Source organism: Ursus maritimus, unplaced genomic scaffold (assembly GCF_017311325.1).
Source record: "Ursus maritimus isolate PB19 unplaced genomic scaffold, ASM1731132v1 scaffold_12, whole genome shotgun sequence".
In the NCBI taxonomy this organism is placed as follows: Eukaryota; Metazoa; Chordata; class Mammalia; order Carnivora; family Ursidae; genus Ursus; species Ursus maritimus.
Window position 1 is genome coordinate 8,774,230 of NW_024423564.1, and position 17,875 is coordinate 8,792,104.

Here is a 17,875-nt window from a genome sequence, read left to right on the forward strand (position 1 = left end):
GGTGTGCTTTCTCTTACTAAATGTTCTCCCAAAACTTTTTGTTTATGGTATAAATTTCATGCTCCCAGTCCATAAAGCTTTAGACTTTCATTTTTTTTTAATTAAAAAAAAATTGCGTTCTTGAGGCTCACAAGGCTTGTCTCTGCTTTTCTTATGAATCATCCCTCCCCTGGGGGCCGTAAATGCTGCTGCCTGAAGAGGGGGAGGGCAGAGCATACAAGGAAATGGTGAGACAGGGAGGGAAACCCCATTTACTATCTCAAAGCTATGAAGCCAGCTATAAATCAGAAGCTTCGTGTGAAGGTTTTAGAAATTCCAGATTGCAGAAGACTAAGGGTCCAGGCTGCATGTTCTCGGTCCGTAGAGTTCTGAGGGATTATTGGTTTCAAGAGAGGGCACAGAGCACTGAGGACCAGGCGGGGGTTCTGGTGATCTGGGATTACACTTGGCTGACTCAAGGCTGGTCGGTTTTCACATGCAGATCTGCAAACGCAGCCCGGCTTTGAGTTAAGAACCAGCCACTTCCCTGTGAACTTTTAATATTTTTTTATTTAAAATTTTTATTGTTTCCTTTGAGTAAGCTGCTTCGTGGCTGGAGTTCTCATCTGACTTATTTTATAGAATAATCCTATAATTGCGGGTATACACCAAAGGGCCTAAGAAACCCTCGTGGAAAAACCACACTCCCTGCTCCTCGTGCCGGAAGCCATGTATGTGCAGGGGTTACTCAGACTTCTCGAATCTTGCTTCAGATGGCTACGAGTTCCTGGAGATCCTGAAACAGGTTGCCAGGGACAACACCGACAACCCCGACCTGAGCATCGTGTGGATTGACCCAGATGACTTTCCTCTGGTGAGTGTGTGTTCCGTGTGAGACCCGGATGCATGAAGGGGGTGTGAAATAGAAGCACGTGCAGATACACAGTAACCCCCCATCCGGTGCGGAAGACCTTGGCCACATTGTGGGGCGACATTGAACTTCGTACCTGGTGCTGGCGCTGACGTGGTTAGACCCACCGTTCTCACTCCCTGGAGACCCGGGATCCCAGCCGCCCACATGAGTGAGCTGGGGGAAATTTCTGCTGGCACTTCCATTCCTGTCTCCCCGTCCCACCACCTCCCCTGCTACAACCTCCTTCATGTGCTGGGTGGGGACCGTCATTCTCAGGAAGCCTGAGTTGCTATGTAATAAAAATCGGACTTAACCATTTTGCATAGAGCGAAAAACTCTGGAGAGAAGGAGCAACCTCTCGGACGGCAGAGACCCTGTCTTGTTCATTGTGTTCTCCCAGGTCCTAGCATGTTGGATATGTAAGAAACTTAAAGTCCAAACTCTTGCTAGTGTCAGTGATCAATGGCCTGAAAGCCTTGAATATACTGAATTTTAAAGAGAATAAGAATGTGTATGGTACACGAGCCCAGTGGTGATGACAATGGATGTAGCTAATATTCTGTATGCCTGGAACTGTAGTAAATTCTTTACAGGCCCCATTTCATCGAACCTTCCCATCAACCCTATAAAGTAGGGACTGCCATAATCCCATCTGACAGATAAAACAGTAACTGCTGGCAAGGTTAAAGCTACTAAGTGGGAGATGGGATATCCCGACCCAGGTCTGTCGGATGCCAAAGACTCGTCTACTCATCAGTCAATAGACTTTAGTTTGAGCTAACTGCTGGTAATCGGTACAAGTTTGGTTATCATTAGGTTACAAATGATAACTTCTCTTCTTCCAAGAATTACCATTTGTTGCATAAGACAGGACTGATCATGTCATAATTAAATAGTCAAAATTGAGGGAGTTTAATGATTTCAAGGATCCTGAAACCCAATCCTACATACAGAATAACTCAGGGGCAGAGACTTCCGTGATACCTGAAGCCGATGTTGTAATTCTGGGTAATCATAACAAAGCAATGGCCTCATAAGACTCTAAATACTATAACTTAAAAAAAAATTTATTTATTTGAGAGAGAATGGACAGTGGGGGGGGGAGGGAGAGGGAGAAGTAGACTCCCTGCTGAGCAGGGAGCCCAATGTGGGGCTCGATCCCAGGACCCCGAGATCATGACCTGAGCTGAAGGCCGATGCTTAACTGACTGAGCCACCCAGGAGCTCCTACTGTAACTTTTGAGTTAGCCTTTGCCTGGCTGTATTTTGAGTTTATCTGGACTATTTTGTTATGCAAGCTGGCGGATGGTCTGCAGTTTTCCCAACCTGCTCTATAGTTTCTTCGCCTTGGTTTTTACGAAGGAGAAATCTTCAGACCGTTCGGATTTCCAGGTTCCTGACTGCCCCGGTCCCCATCAGGCCGTATATCTGCCTGGGAGACTTTCTGCCACGGAACATTAGCATTGCCTTAGCCACATGGCCCCTAACTCCTTTAGTCCCGCCCCAGTCAGAGATCAGTCCTTAGTATCCCAAGCCTGGTGAGAGAAAAAGTCCTCTCTTCACTTGCGTGACGCTTCACTGCCACTCCATCCCGTGGATCCGAGTAGCGCTAGGTAAGGGATTTTTAAATGGGACATTGAAAGAGAAGTGGAGGAAAATAGCTCCCACCACACATGAACTATAAAAAAGCCACAGTCATTTGGGAACCGACATTGGCCCATCTCTGTAATATTCTTCCTTACAGCTGTAGAAGCTTTTATATGACCTGTTTTCCTAGTTGGTGTTGGACCTCTTTTTTTCATACTTATTTAAAGTGCTTGAGGGCTGAGGCCAAGCCTTCAATTTCGTAAGTGCCCACAGCTGTTTTGGAGACCTTTAAGCAATGGTGACCGATGATGGGATGGCAGGTGGGTCCAGCCACAACACGTGGCTTCGACAAGGAATGCCCTCTGCCTGCTGTCTAATCTTATCTTTTGTTGCTTCAGCTCGTCGCCTATTGGGAAAAGACCTTCAAGATCGATCTATTCAAGCCCCAGATTGGGGTGGTGAATGTGACAGACGTGAGTATACCCCATGAGCATGAGCTCGTCAGTCACCCTCAGCCTGTCCTGTTTTCTGCCATGCAGCCCAGACTGCGACACCATGTACAGGAGTCTAGCCTCCCCTGAAAGGAGCAGGACTCTCGGCCCTGCCCAAGCTCAGGAGACTTGCCAGTGTGGCCCGGAGCCTAGTCTCTGAGCCAGTCCCAGTATGGCTTCAGGACTGTCTTCCGTGGGCACTTCCTGGGAAATGCATGGGCACCTTTCCTTGCTTGTGGGGCCAGCCTGTCCTGTTTTACTGACTATTTGGAACTTTCCAGCCAAGTAAACTGTGTTTTCTCCTAAAGCCCAACAACAAACTCTTTTTACACAGAGGAACCCACACGTGAAGATACAGTTGCACAGTGGGTGATTGGGGGGGGGGAGGCTACAGGGGGGCAGGAGGAAGATCACGGAGGAGGAGGAGGGGCCGCTCCTCACCGTGCAGACACCCTTGAACTAAGCGAGGGTGGAAACAGCTGGTGTGGACCGGCAGAGCCTGAGGAATTTCAGACCTTAGTCTCGACGGCTGATACAGCCCCACCACAGCAAAACAGAAGGGGAGACAGATACCGCAGATAATGAGCAAGTAATGGACAGAAAGAGATGGGCACAGAGAAGTCTTTAGAGCCATAATTAAAAAAAAAAAAAGAGTTGTTGAGCCATTATATGGTACTCCTACAACTAATATAACACTGTATGTTAATTGTACTTCAATAAAAAAGAAAAGCTAATAGAGGGGATAAACAGGAAAACATGTACATAAAAGCTCAAAGATGACTTAAAAAAAAATAGAGCCATAATTAATTGTGGTGGAAATGCTTGCGGATGGGGGCCAGTGAGCAATGTCCTGTTATCCTGTTGGTAGGTGTCCAGTCACCTGGGGGATTCTACATTTATTTATTCTGTACACTGCTTTTTAAATTAATAATAATAATTAATAATTTTAAAAATTTACTCCAGTTAAAACATTTGTAAATAAAACAGTAGGCTGTAAGGTGAAAAGCAAAAGTGTCTCCCACTGCCCTGATCCCTTTCCTACTCCCATGCCCCGACGGAAGCTTTGGCGATAGTTTCATGGCTATCCCACCAGAAACGTCATATACATGCTTGTTGTTATTATACAGGTATCTTGTAGATATGCTCATGACATCAGAAGGGAAAAAACAGTGCAAATATGGTTATGGTTCATAATAATACTTGATTTCAATACCCCTGTGAATTGCCCCAATCCTGGGCTAGCTCCCACCCCCAGCACTTTCCACAGTATCACCCTACTGGCGGGGCTCAGGAGGGCAGGCAGGGCTCCGCCAGGCAGGGCTGTTGATCTGGTGGAACTACTCCAGGGTGGGGAGGCAAGGCAGACATTCGAGATGGGTAGTAGGGGAGGTGGCATCTCAAGGACGGGTAGGGTGGGAGCAGCTGCCGGTCCTAGTGTGCTGGGCCTGGCTCATTCCCCTGCCAGCCTTCCACAGCCTTGCCTCCACACCCACTCTCCCTCCCCAGAGACATTTGTGGGCAAATTACACACACAGACACACACACACACACAGACACACACACACACACAAGATGGAATAGAGGTTTCCTTTGACATTGCACGAGCAGGCTGCTACACATAGCGTTCTGCATGGGGGCGTTCCCATGAAACAGTGTGCCCATGTCCCTGATGACTGGGCCCAGCTGCTCGGAACCCTCTGGTCTGGCTGGTCCTTCCGGCACTCACTCACTCACTCACTCACTCGGTCCTTCGCTGTAGGCGGATAGTGTCTGGATGGAGATCCCTGATGATGATGACCTGCCCACGGCTGAGGAGCTGGAGGACTGGATCGAGGATGTGCTTTCTGGAAAGATAAACACTGAGGATGATGACAATGAAGATGGGGATGACGGAGATGACGATGACGATGAGGATGACGATGATGATGGCGAGAATTCCGACGAGGAGTCTAATGACGACAGCGATGATGATGACGAGTAGCCCGGACTCTGGGTGGTGGATGAAAGCACAATCACAGCTGCCCACTCCCATGCAGACAGCACTGGGGGGCGGCCAGCAGCCCCAGCCCCCTCCCACCAGCTCCTTCCCCCTTTCCCATCCCTTTTCCCATCCCCTTCTCATCAGGAGCTGTACCATTCAGCAAATGCCTCTAAACCTAGTAATCCCGCTCAGCAGGGGACAATCAGGGAATTATTCCCATGTGGACTGTCTTGATTGTCTTGGAAAAGCCAGACCATCAGTGGTCATGGCAGTGCCAGAATCTGGAGGTCTGGGGCCAACAATCCCCTGACACCTCCACTCAAGTTTACTTGTTGTCTCTGATGTGACGGTAACAGAATTGACAGCTGGCAAACTCAAAGCATAGAGTGACCTTACAGTCAGAGCCCAGGGAGACCCACGATTAATCCGTTTAGCCCCCGTGCCTAGAACATCAGTGACGATCCCACCTTAAGGCAAGAGGTTCCCTCTTAGGAAAGGCTCAGCCTTAGAAACAGGTTTCTAAATCAGGTTCTCTTGACTCTATTAAACTTATTATTTCAAGTGTATGTCACACCGTTATGAACTCAGATCCAAGTGTTTGGATACCTATCAGGAGGCCTTGAAACCCATGTGTACAGATGTCACAATTATTTCTAGTACTTTAGGATATGGAGTGGGAGGTTGATTTGCTTTCTGAACTTCCCTTGAGTGACGAGTCTCACGTTATAAGCAAGAGAGTGGGAGAACTGGAAGGATTAAAGGTTTTTAATTTTTTCTGCTGGGTTCGTGCCCCTGATTGAGTCAGCTGACTTCCTAGCCTGAGCTGGGATCTGGATACCCTTTTCTGTTGCTGCTAGAGAGTCCTCCCATTGGGAGTGAAAGTTGGTTTATCCAGAGGTCAATCAATGTTCCATTTGTCAGCCCTCCCACACTTGAGCAGGACAACAGCTAGAGTTCATAATGGTGCCCTGAGGCACAGAGAAAATCCCAAGTGCCTTCCAAACTATCTAGAAGTTACATTGTGCTCAGTAGTTTTAGCATTAAGTGTGCATTATCATGTTCTAATTTATTTTCTCAATCTTTCAACACATGTGTAAGACACTGTGCAAATTCTTTGGAAATAGAGTAATCCTTTTATGGAATAGTAGCCAACTAACTCTGTCATTAAACTTATACTTTGAAAATATTGAGACTATCTTAAAAGTCCTCTCTTGGTTTTTCCCATCCTGCTCATTCTCTCTCGGTTCCCGACCTACGTCTCTGTTCCCTCTCTGTTTTCCTTTCCGGCCCCTCTTCCTCTGCCTGTCTTTTAAATGATAGTGTTCCACAGTATCTCTCGCCTCTAACATTCTTCCAGGGTACTACTACTACCATGCCCATTAGCTACCACCTGTGTGCTAATGACCTCCAAGTCTGGGTCTCTAACCTTGACCACTCTCTTGGTTTTAGATCCACTCATTCATCTTGGTTTGGAGGTTTCACAAGCAATTCAAACAACAGAGCGAAACCCCAACTCATTACCTTCTCCCCTAAATTGAAGAGTGATATCAGCACGTATCCACTTGTCTAGGTGATCGGAAGGGGCATTTTGCACATACCCCCAATCATGGAAATCGTGCTTTAAACGGTAGTACATATTTACCTGTCTGTCCTTTCGCTAAATTGTAGCCTTCTCAGAGACAAGGACTTTATTTATCTTCGTATCCTCAGCAGCCAGCACTTTGTCCAGCACAAAGTAAATCCTCATTTATTGAATTGGTAGGTGAATAATTGATAACCAGAATATTTATAATTCCCCAGCACTGTTGGATAGCAATGCTTACGAGCCTACTTATTTTTATTTCTCTCCCTCAAAAAGCAAGGCAAACACTTCCCCAGCTGGACTGTGCTGCCATCTAGCCAGATCCAACCACACCTCTAATAAGCTCCTGGGGACGTACATTTTCAAAATAATCTTTGAAGCTACTCTTTCAAATGGCCAAGCACTGTGGTCTGTCATGAAAGTCGTCTATTCTCCAGCCCAGGAAATTCCCTTGTTCAGAGACCTGAGTAATATGCATTAAGTTAAATCGTGTTGTGGTACTCCCCTGTTAGAAGTACTGAGTCGTAAGCTAGTACTCTCTGTAAGTAGTCGTGTTGCTTAGTTATTGGTCCAAACCTTTTTAAGCTGATATTTATTGAATGTTTGGTATGTGCCTGGAGCACTAGGTTATGTGCTTTACAAGTATTGGGTCATTTAATTCTTACAAAGTTCTTATGAAGTAAGTCTTGTTATTATCCCCATTTTACAGCTGAGGAAACTAAGACGCAGAGGGCCGAAGTAATTTTCCCTGGGTCACACAAACACTTTAGAGGAGTATAAGTATAACCCCATTTTTATACTTAAATCAAGGATTTAGACTATACATTAAATTCCTTAAATTAATCAATCAAAGGATTCCATTTCTTTTCCTCAGATAGTGTCCTGAGATGGACTCAAGTGAATTTCCCATAATCCTTCTCACTGCTTACTCCAGGATACTCTTTCTCCTTTCCTTCTAGGAGGCCATAATCATCTTATCCCGTATTGGAAACAGAGGCTAATTAGAACTGCAAGGTCTGGCCATCCTATTGGGGAAAAAAATTCATTGTGTCACCAAGAATGCACCATCATTTTCAGTGTATTTTTTTAAAAGGTTTTATTTATTTGAGAGCGAGAGCGAGCGAGTGAGCGAGAGAGAGCATGTGTATGGGGGGAGGAAGAGAAGGAGAAGCATATGCCTTGCTGAGCATAGAGCCTGATGAAGGGCCTGATCCCAGGACCCTGAGATCACAACCCGAGCCGAAACCAGAGTCAGATGCCCAACTGACTGGGCTCCCCAGGCTCCCCCCCCACCCCCAAGTGGATTTTTAAAAAATAACATCTCATAACTAGAAACAAGCTTGTTGTTTCCATAAGGCTCTGTACTGTCTAGGCCCTAATTCCTATAATGCGAGAAGCCCACACTGGTAATAATGTCACTTGTCATCGATCATTACTAAGTAGCTTTTGATCACCAGTCCCTGAGACGTGCAGACACCCGCCCCCAAAGTGCGGCTGGGTCCTGGGGCTCTGCCCTCCACCTTCCCACTCTCACCAGGACGTCTCAGCCCTGCTCAGTGAGCATCAGAGTACTGTCTGCCGGGCTTATTTAGCAAACGCAGACGTCTGTCCTCAGCCCAGACACCGTGACATGCCACTTCCACGCTGGGGCCTGACTGTCTGCATTTTAGAATGGGTCACCGGGGACTGACACAAGCCAGGGCGGGGACCAAAGCTCGTCCACTCCCCCAGGTCATCTCACCCAGCCCGTGGTTACCAACATCATCCGTCTCTAGCCAGGCCGTCCTGTTTCCAAAGTCCTCACCCCAACTGTCTCTCCTGAACAACTTCATCTGGAGTTCCTATAGGGACCTTGGATCAACACAGCTTTGGGCTTTTAAGATCTCCCCAAAATTAGGTCAAGAAGTCAGCAGTGTAACATTAATAATTAATAATAATTAGTAATAATCACCGTTATTATAGAAGAACAGAAATTTGGAGACCAGAGATGAGGAAAATGGGCTTCCCAGCTTCCTACCTCCAATTGCAGGCCACCCAAGGGTGTCAGACTTGTAGAGCGGACCCAGGCCATTACCGCTCAGCAGGCAAGGATGGAAGGGAGGAGGAAAAAACCAGACCATCACTTCACCCCAAAAACTTCACCCCAAGAAACATGGACAAAGGGCTGTTGCCCACTAACCAGGTAACTCACTCTATCTCTGGACGGGAGTAAGGTTTAGGCAAAAGGCCCACAGCGTTCAGGAAAAGATCCGTCTTTGTAGAAGCAGAGGAGCTGGGAAGAGACACCGGCCTCTGACGGTGCTCAAGCCAGAAACCTTAGCGCCATTCCACTGGGTCCCACTTCTGCCTTGAATAGGGAGCAGGTGTCGTGCTCCCCTCTGCGCCCACCCCACTGCGTAACAGAGGCTTTACAGTCTCTCACCTGGCTTGCCACAAGTTTCCAATTGCTCTCACATCCCCCTTCCAGCCTGCATGCTGCCATCAAGTGATCTTTCTAAAATGAGAAGCTGATCATGTCACACACATGCTTCAAATTCTTCAATGGTTCTCTATTCCCAGGAGGTGTGAAAAAAAATTTTTTTTTAAGACTAAGAGGCCGAAGAGTGAGCTATGAATGGAGAGGTTGTTGACTGCTGAATGTAGAGCTGGACCATGTGGTGGGAGTTTGGGGAGGAGAGAAGGGACAGGTCTTGTAAAACCAAAAGTCCTCCAAGTGCCTCTCCTCCCTGTGACGAAAGCAAAGTCTGAGTGGGGCTGCTGCTGCTGCTGGCGATGTCTGGGCTCCAGGAGTAGGAAAGCATCGGACTGAATGGGGCACTTTCCGCTGCATGCATGGAGTATTTGTCTTGGATTAGGGCGTCCACATGCCTCATTTGGGAATATAGCACCCAGTTGTTATTTTAGCAGAAGTTGGGTCAGCACCCCTGGCACCAGGCCAGGGGTCGGGCGTAGAATGTAACTGGTAAAAACCAACTCCCTTCGCAGGGCACTCAAGGTCTGTGTGAGCTGCCTTTTGTCCACCTCTCCAGCCTCATCTCTCACAATGCTTCCCAGACACCTGCCTCCTCTACTCTTACAATCAGAAGCTGGTAGAAGCTGCCTGGCTCCTTAACAACGCCAAGCCTTGGTTCATGCTATTCCATCCACTAGAATGCTTGTCCTTCCCCATCTGTGCCTGTCTGGCAAACTTCACCTATATTACCTGAAGTGTAAACTCAGGTACATTCTGTGACTGTTCTAGTCGTACCCCAGGTGAATTGGCCACTCACCCACTGAGCCCTCACTGTACTTACTGTGTGTGTAGAAAGCTCTCTTACAGAAGTTACAATGTATCATGCATGTGTGTCTGCTTAGGGAAAAGACTTGAGCGGATTCTGTTCTATCCTCAGTGCCTAAGTTCTGATAGGTACTTAGTAAACTTGTTTGACTAAGTACTCTCTAAACCCTATGTAAAGCTAATTTAACAGTGATTAGTAGCATTAAAAACATGCTAGTGATTATCAAAAGCTCTTAGTACCATTAAAAATAAGCTAGTGATTATCAAAAGTCAACCAGAACCTTTTTGGCAATGGTATCATCTGTTCAGATCTGCTTAGAATAGCAAATTGGGATTATTAAAAAAAATCAGAACACAGAATCTCTTTGGCTCAGTGAGGAGTTTCTGATGTGCAATGCTCTTTATCCAGGTCAGCAAAGTCTCCTAGAAATATAGGCATCACGAGGGCAAGCAAAGCAGCATGGGGTTGACAGCAGAAGTCCCAGGCCCCATTCCCTGGAAACAGAATGCCCTCAGCCACCTAAGTGCCCATGCATTTATTTTACTCTATCTGCAGGCCCAAATGCTTGCAAGGACCTCTTTTGAACGAACCTGGTCTTTTACCAATCTGAACTCTTCAGAGTAGTGACAGCTAGAATTCTTACTGTTAACTTTAGGATCCTGCAAAATCTTAGGGATTCCCGTAAAATAATCATAGATGATTAGGTTACAGATGGTAGGTTCCGTGCTGAGTAGATCTTCATGTTCTCATTCACTCATTCATTCCCATAGTCAATAAATGGGCCCTTAAAGTGTGTTTAGTACATGCAGATCCCAGAAGGCAAAGGTGAGATCAGAGGCCTGAGCAAACATCTAGAAAAGGAAAATGTTTAAAGTACCTTGTGTCATCATTATTTTGTCTGAACTATTACAAATATTCAGAACCTCAGTTACACATTGAGATGTAAATACAGAGAACACACCCAAAGGTCAAGCGTAGCTTTGTTTTTCCATGTCCACGTTAGCCTGTATAACTAGAAGATGCTTGCATGACCCGTTGACAGCAACAGGGCATTGCCCAGTCTCTGGAAGCTGGGGTACTGGCCGTTGCTATGCCATAGCTAGTGGGCCCCACCTCTGGCCCTGGGTGCACCGACAGTGACTTAATTGGTGCCATCCTGATACCCCTCACTCCACGTCCATAATCTGATAGTTTATCGTCTGGTCGTCTCAAAACTCTTCCAAAACCCTATAGCTGTATGAAGGGTAATGAATGAAAAAGAGAAGAGTCCTTGGCTTATGTCTGCAGTCAATTCGAATCTTTTCCCTAGCAGGGTTTGCTTGGGCAGATATAAATTTTGCCCATCTTGGTCGATGGCCCAGAGAAACAGAGCTTATCGATAATCTATACAATGAATATCTTCAAATCAATTGCTTTCTCTAGCCCCTGTCCATGGAATAGGTAAGAATTTGTGTGCTATCAGTACTCTATACAGATAAAAAATAGCCGAGTGTAGCAGAAGGCAAGTTCCAACATTTTTAAAAATTAAGTAGGTTCCATACCCAATGTGGGACTTGAACTCACGACCCTGAGATCAAAAGTCGCATGCTCTACCAACTGAGCCAGCCAGGTGCCCCCTACCCCCACCAACATTTCTTTGTCATATTATCAAGTTCCTTTTAAATAGACCTATTTTAAAATCCACCGATAATCAAAATTGAATTACCAAGCCACTCACCAAAACAATCCAATATTCACCCCCTCACAAATCCAGAGTCTGACACTTTTATTCCTCCTTACTCGACTCAAAGATCTTTATTCACTTGCCGATTTATTCAAAAGGCCGATTTCATCTTCATTTGTAGAGCCTAAGATTTTAAATTTCAGTAACCTATTCATTTAAAATATTCTCTTAAGCATAAAATGATTGCAACAGATCATTTTTGTTACAATGACAATCCACTTTCTGATTCAATCTATCATAATTATATTGGTTTTCATAGAAACTCGACAGACCTTTTTTTTTTTTTTAAGATTTATTTATTTACTTGAGAGAGTGAGTGAGTGGGAGGGGCAGAGGGAGAGAGAATCTCAAGCAGACTCCCCACTGAACACAGAGCCCAATGCAGGTCTCAATCCCAGGACCCCGAGATCATGACCTGAGCTGAAACCAAGAGTTGGACGCTTAACCAACTGAGCCTCTCAGGTTGACAGGTTGTCTTTAAGAGGGGATGAAAATTATGTAAGAGTGAACACGCTCCCGAAAAAAGCAAACAACTTTTTCCATCGAAATAATCACATGAAAAAAAGAAGCAAAATACAATTTGGGATTTCAGTTTATTTTTCAAGTTGTACAGTATAAAAAAATGTAACATGTAAAATGTTTTACAGTTAATTGGGAAGGGGGACCCAAAGGGGGACCAAGTGACTTGGCTGCCAGGTACACCACGTCAGTTGTAAACGCTAACATTGTTACTGATGGACGTCACGATGAGAAGACATTTCATAGCCTACACCTTACGAACGTTCGTAAACGTGCTTGTGCAGATGGCTGCTGGTAGAATCATTCGTTTAGATGCTTGAAATGCTGCAACAGAGCCCACCACCCGCTTACGCCAGTAATCCTACATACATACTGACGGAGGAGAGACTGATGAGCAGAACTGCCCCTCCTGGTTACAAAGTGCAGTATTAACTACTAAGAAAGACCACAAAGACCTCTGGCCACATCTTTGCACGAACAGTGCTGACTCCATCAGAGAGAGACAGATGGTTTGTCGTGGAACTTTCGGGGTTCAAGACCCAGAAGTGAAAAGTTCTTTCAACACAAGAGCAATTGTCCAATGAACTTCTCTGAAGAAGACCTGATTTGGGCATCCCTGGCCTTCCCTCTGGCATCTTGGTTGAGGAACTGTCATTCACAAGGCGAGTTATGTCGACCACCCCAGTGAGCCAGTATCCACCCGTCCTCATTCTGGCTAGCGTCCTGTACTCTCCACAACAGTTGTGCTCAGAAACAACCGCTTGGAAATCACATTTGGCTAATGTCATAATTCAGGGGTCTTGGGAGACTGTGCTATATAACTAAAGCCTGCAGTGAATCCATTATAAAAATAAGGAATTACCAGCAACGTTCAAATTTTACGTTTCTTTTTCTTAAGAATGATGAACAACATTAAAAAAAAAGGAACGACATTAAGTGAACATTCCATTATTTCTATGACTGAGGGGCACTGGCAGATGAAAAGCCACTGCCGCCTCTTTCTACCTGGACCCTGGAATGGTGACAATGTGCAACAGTCTAAATTCCTTACGACGTGAGTTAAACTATTGTCACCCACAGACCAGCTGCCTGGGTCCCATGCGAATTCCCTGAGCAACAGTTGCTGGGCCTCAGAGATGAAGCTTTCCTAGGCTTTGGGCTTAACAACTCCTAAATGATCAGCTCCTTCAGAGCAAAAGCTCACGGTACAAGGGAAGGCCCCGATGAATATAAGCGAACACAAAACCAGACAACCATACATTCAAATATTTTTATGAAAATATTATTTCAGTGCCAAAAGAAGTGCCAAAGACACTCTTCAGATAGAAGTCTGGGCTTTGTCACATTTGTTCCCCAGGCTGAAGATGAGTAAGTACTTTTATCCCACTAAGACAACACACTGGTGTTTTCAAGCTGTGAGACATATAAATTGTAGATTCTTAGTGTCGTATTGGAAGTGACCTTTTCTTGTATTGCTTCAGATGTTAGAGATCTGTTGTTATACTGGGGAGACTCGAAAACAACCCATTAAAGAGATTTATTCTACAGGTGAAACAAAGCAGATTGGGTTATCTAAATAGAAACGGGAAAGGGCCTGGCAAGGGAGAGCCACCGAGTCCCCAGATTCTATTTTATCAGTTTTATCATGTCTGTTCTACGCTTTGAAAATTTTCCTGATTCCAAATGAGCAGCCATGCTGAGAAGCGAGTATCATCTTCGTGTTCCTGTGCTCTACAGAAAGTGAACAGCCCGGGAGAAAATGGCAGTTTGTGCACAACAGAACAAAACTTTAAAGACCTTGGAGGAGAGGAAAACCGTGTTTTCAGACTTCTGTTTTATGTCTATTCTGTTAAAACTCATGAGGGCAGTTGTGGGGGAAAACAGTGGGATGCAAGTGCTTGCTGAGAACACAAAGGTCAAGGAGGGAGGTCAGGGGACCCCAGTTCCAGACTTCTGGGGGCTGGGCCTGCAGGTGGTCCCTCTCGCCTGCTAACCAGGGTAATGGAGCACGAGCAAGAAGCTTCCTCCGCTCGGAAAGAGGCCAGGTTCACCCCTGCCCAGCTCCCTGCGCCCAAGGCCCGAGATGCCCGCCTGCCCTTGCCAGCAGGGGCGGGGCGGAGGGCCAGAGGGGCAAAAGCAAAGGATGGCCGCTGAGCCACAGCCCCTGGGTCTACCAGCAGATGTGGTGCTGGTGGGGCTGGTTTTCCTGGGGGAGAGCATTCTCAAGTTCTTTCAACTAGAAATCCCAAGAAATCTGCCAACGCAATGGAGAGGTTCCCCTGGGGCCACAGCTCTGGTGCAAAGTGGAAGGACAGAAGGGATCCCACCACCTCGCAGGATATCTCACCCCAGGTTCTGATTCCAGGTTAAGTGTCCTCACGTTCCAAAACACCAGATCATTTAGACCACACCTCAAGGTGCAGTGAGCAAGGGGCTGGAGTCGGACGTTAGATCTGAAATCCCGTTCGCTAGCCAGGAGACCCGGGACAAGTCCCTCCCTCTGTGACCATCTTCTTCCTCACCTGTTCCATTGAGAGAACCCTGCCTCAGAGGAGTTCACGTTCTAGAACTGCACCTAAACACACAACACCAGATAAACACGTGTTGGTACCCTTCTCTTCCTCATTTGACCGGAATACGTTTTGTCAGAAACATGACCTGAGAGCTAATGGTCTCAGCATCCCCTCGGTTAAAGTGCGAACAGCAACTTCGGCGTAGTGTCTGAGCTACCCGGGCTCACTACTGCACTGAATACCATGCAAGGACTGTGCTGTGGGCTTCAGAACAATTCATGTTTTATTTGTGATGGAATATGACCACAAGGTTACATAGTAAATTCACAGTAGTGATTTATTATTTTTTTTGTAACAAGATCCATAAAGCATAAATGCTACCCAGAAATACTTACATCACTTTACAATCGCAGGAAGGATCTCTTTTGGACGACTTAAATATTATGTTAACATTCTGTGCTACTTTTAGTCATCAGTCTTATTTTTTCTCTATGAAGCTCAATGTTTAAGTTATATGGAGAAATATACAGTAAGGCTTCCAGGGTAGTAAAGTTGGAGCAGTAATTATCACAGAGCTTGACCTTTCTCTGTTTCTTGCTGTTTTCACGTCATAGGGTCCTGATGGGCAAGAAAGAGTCTAATGGATTGCCTGCAGGACATCAAGCTTTCCAGAAGACTCTTCTAGGCTAAACCCATTTACTCCTGGGGAGAAGCCAGTGTAATGAAGGGAAAGGAATAAAGGAGCCAAGGGAGAAGTAAACCGGCTTTAGAGCAGCCTTCCAAAAGACGGGGGCCGTTAGGAAATCTCTCCAGCACAGGGCACACTCTGAAGACACTCATCCATACAAATACATGCACTAAGGTACCTGACATGACACCCACCAGCGACAGACGACACAGATGTTCGGACGGCTAGCATACAGACGTGCCGTCCATGTGGTAATTACACTCAGAGCCATGCACACAGATATGGAAACGCACACCCACCAACACGCATGCGTCCCCATTTAGGGAGCCTGACATCGCAGGACCCGGCCAGAGGGAGTGTGAACCGAGGACCTGATTCTCCTGGTTTCACAGAGTGACTAACACGTCCCCCGGTGGGGGTGGGGGTGGGGGTAGGGTCATGATGTCTGGCACCCCCCCCAGGCAGGGGGCTTGCCGCAGAGCTAGAGACCTATCTAAATACATGCGTGCAAAACGAAGAGAAGCCACCAAGTACGGTGAAACCTCATCTCCTCCCCCCCACACCAGCCCAGCCACCACCTCCCCACGGAAAAGGAGCTCCAACTCCAACAAGGAACCCCAGTGTGACGCGCGCATTCGCACAGACACCCCCCCGCAGGGGGGCCACCTACTCCCACGCACTTCTGTACAGAATTCGTCCTGTCTGTAGATTTGAAAGGGAAGGACAGAGAGGGAGAAGGGGATGACGATAGCTGGGCAAAAACCTGCTCAAACATTTTCTCAAGGGCTTACCTTAGAGTGAACTTTAGGAAAAGTCCTATGAGCTCTGACTTCACGGATAATGCAAAGGATGGGTGAACTATAAAACAGGAAAGTTCTTTCCAACTCTAAGCATGCAGACGTTTTCACATTCAGTTCCTGGATGATGAAAAGTTATCATCCCCTTCAGAAGTAGACACGGAGGAACAATAGTTAGCCACTGGTTAAAACACCGCCAGGGGAGGGAATGATCTCAGGCCTGCGCTCGCTCGTCATTAGTCTCCTACTCCGAACATTTAACATTCACGTTTTAATAACTTGGGTTGAAAGTTATAGAAAATCTATAAACATTTAAGGCAAATGAAATCTTGCCTCCTCCACTGTGAAGTCTCACATATTTCACTAGCCCTAGGGCAGTCTACCCTCTTTTTAAAAAGAATGGCCTATTGGTTCCAAGGACTGAAATAAAAATGCATCACGTTCGACTGGGTGATGCAGCTTTCTGAAACCTTAACTCTTTTTAATGCCATTTACACTGTTCCCACCGCACCAGTCACTCAAATTATTAAGATTTTGAAAGTGCAAAGGCTTTATACAAAGATCCTGCATTTTATTTTGTTATTCTTTCAAAAGGGACTCAATACAAAGTCAGTGTAAAAAAATCGATATCCAATTTAAAACTGAAACAATAATTTCAGAAAGTCTGACGTTCTCCTATGCAAAGACTGGGGAAGACAGAAGAGGGGAGAGAGAAAATAAATTCCTTATTTTAAACCTTTCTTCACCCTGCTGGGAATACAGGCACCAAAGCAATGACTCCATGTTAACCCCTTCTGGCCTGGCAACTTAAGACGGGGTGAGAGCACAGTGTTTTAGAATGCAGATGAACAGTGTCGTCGTGAACTCCATGCTCTGTGTATGACCTAGAGGAAGTACTGACAGCATCTCCAGCTGCTGGGCTCCTGATGCAGAAGCCTTAGTCTGGGGCATGACAACCGTGACCCAACCAGAGTCCCATACGCGTTCACCATCCCTTGCCCTATCTCCCCAAGTATATTTCCTGAGAAAGACATCATCAGCATAAGGAATGTCCAGTTCAAAAACTAAGAAGAACAAAAGCACCATGGTTACATGGTATGTGTTTCCATCCACGGAACCACGTAGTCACAAATCTCATCTCGGCTCCACGCCATAAGGACTGGCTCCTCCTTTCTTCTGTTCCAACATATCTTTTCGAGCTGCAGGCTGTTGGTTCAAGAATGTTGTTTAGTTTTGCAGGTACAGGTGTCTTACAAATGTCCAAAGCCCATTTTGATTTTAAAAAAAGATACATAAACACTGCACCACTTTTGGAATGCACAAACCAGGAAGGGTCCTCGCGAACGCGAAGAGCATTCTGACAGTGTCCTCCTTGTCTAAAGCGAGGTGATTGGCTACTCCCGATCCCTGGGAAAAGCAAGGCCAAATACTCTGTAAATGTTGGCCATGGATACAGGAAGGCAAACGGGCTCCCTACCTTTCCTTTCCCCAGGCTCTGCTGCTTACCCATTCCGTCTCCCACTTCACAGTAACTACAAGGACTTCCAACACCGGCGCCAAAGCAGCCCCTTCCCTGGTAGCAAGCGGCAGAGGTCATGAGTTGCACAGTGATGGTGGTCAGAAATCGGGGCCGGACAGCAGCAGCTGTCACTGCAGTGGGCACTGTTTGGTCTCCCTTGGCAGGGCAGCTTGCCACGAAGCTTTGTGAGGACTTCTCTCCCCGGGAAACGGGAGGCTCCAAGCTGCACCTGCCAGTCCCTGAGTCGAGGTGTAAGTCCTCCCCCCCGGTCCCTGCGAGCAGTGGGGAGGAGAACTGGGAGGGGG

The 17,875-nt window shown here is 46.4% G+C and overlaps 1 protein-coding gene, 1 long non-coding RNA gene and 1 other non-coding gene across 3 annotated transcripts in view; 1 reads left to right on the forward strand and 2 right to left on the reverse strand.

Annotated features, from left to right (window-relative positions):
- The window catches only part of CASQ2 (calsequestrin 2), a 61,396-nt gene extending 55,259 nt beyond the window's left edge, over nt 1-6,137 (forward strand). The window contains exons 9-11 of the mRNA XM_008697736.1: nt 753-853; nt 2,878-2,952; nt 4,730-6,137. Coding sequence (XP_008695958.1) covers nt 753-853; nt 2,878-2,952; nt 4,730-4,951 — 398 coding nt within the window. The 3' untranslated portion in view covers nt 4,952-6,137. The remainder of the gene's footprint in view (nt 1-752; nt 854-2,877; nt 2,953-4,729) is intronic.
- Nucleotides 6,138-11,349: 5,212 nt separating this feature from the next.
- TRNAK-UUU lies at nt 11,350-11,422 on the reverse strand. The gene has a single exon. It is a non-coding gene; the product is annotated as a tRNA-Lys (tRNA).
- A 688-nt stretch (nt 11,423-12,110) lies between these two features.
- Nucleotides 12,111-17,869, reverse strand: LOC121099747. The gene is made up of 2 exons (XR_570256.2): nt 17,558-17,869; nt 12,111-17,257 (listed from the first exon to the last, which is right to left on the reverse strand). It is a non-coding gene; the product is annotated as an uncharacterized LOC121099747 (long non-coding RNA).
- Nucleotides 17,870-17,875: the final 6 nt, after the last annotated feature.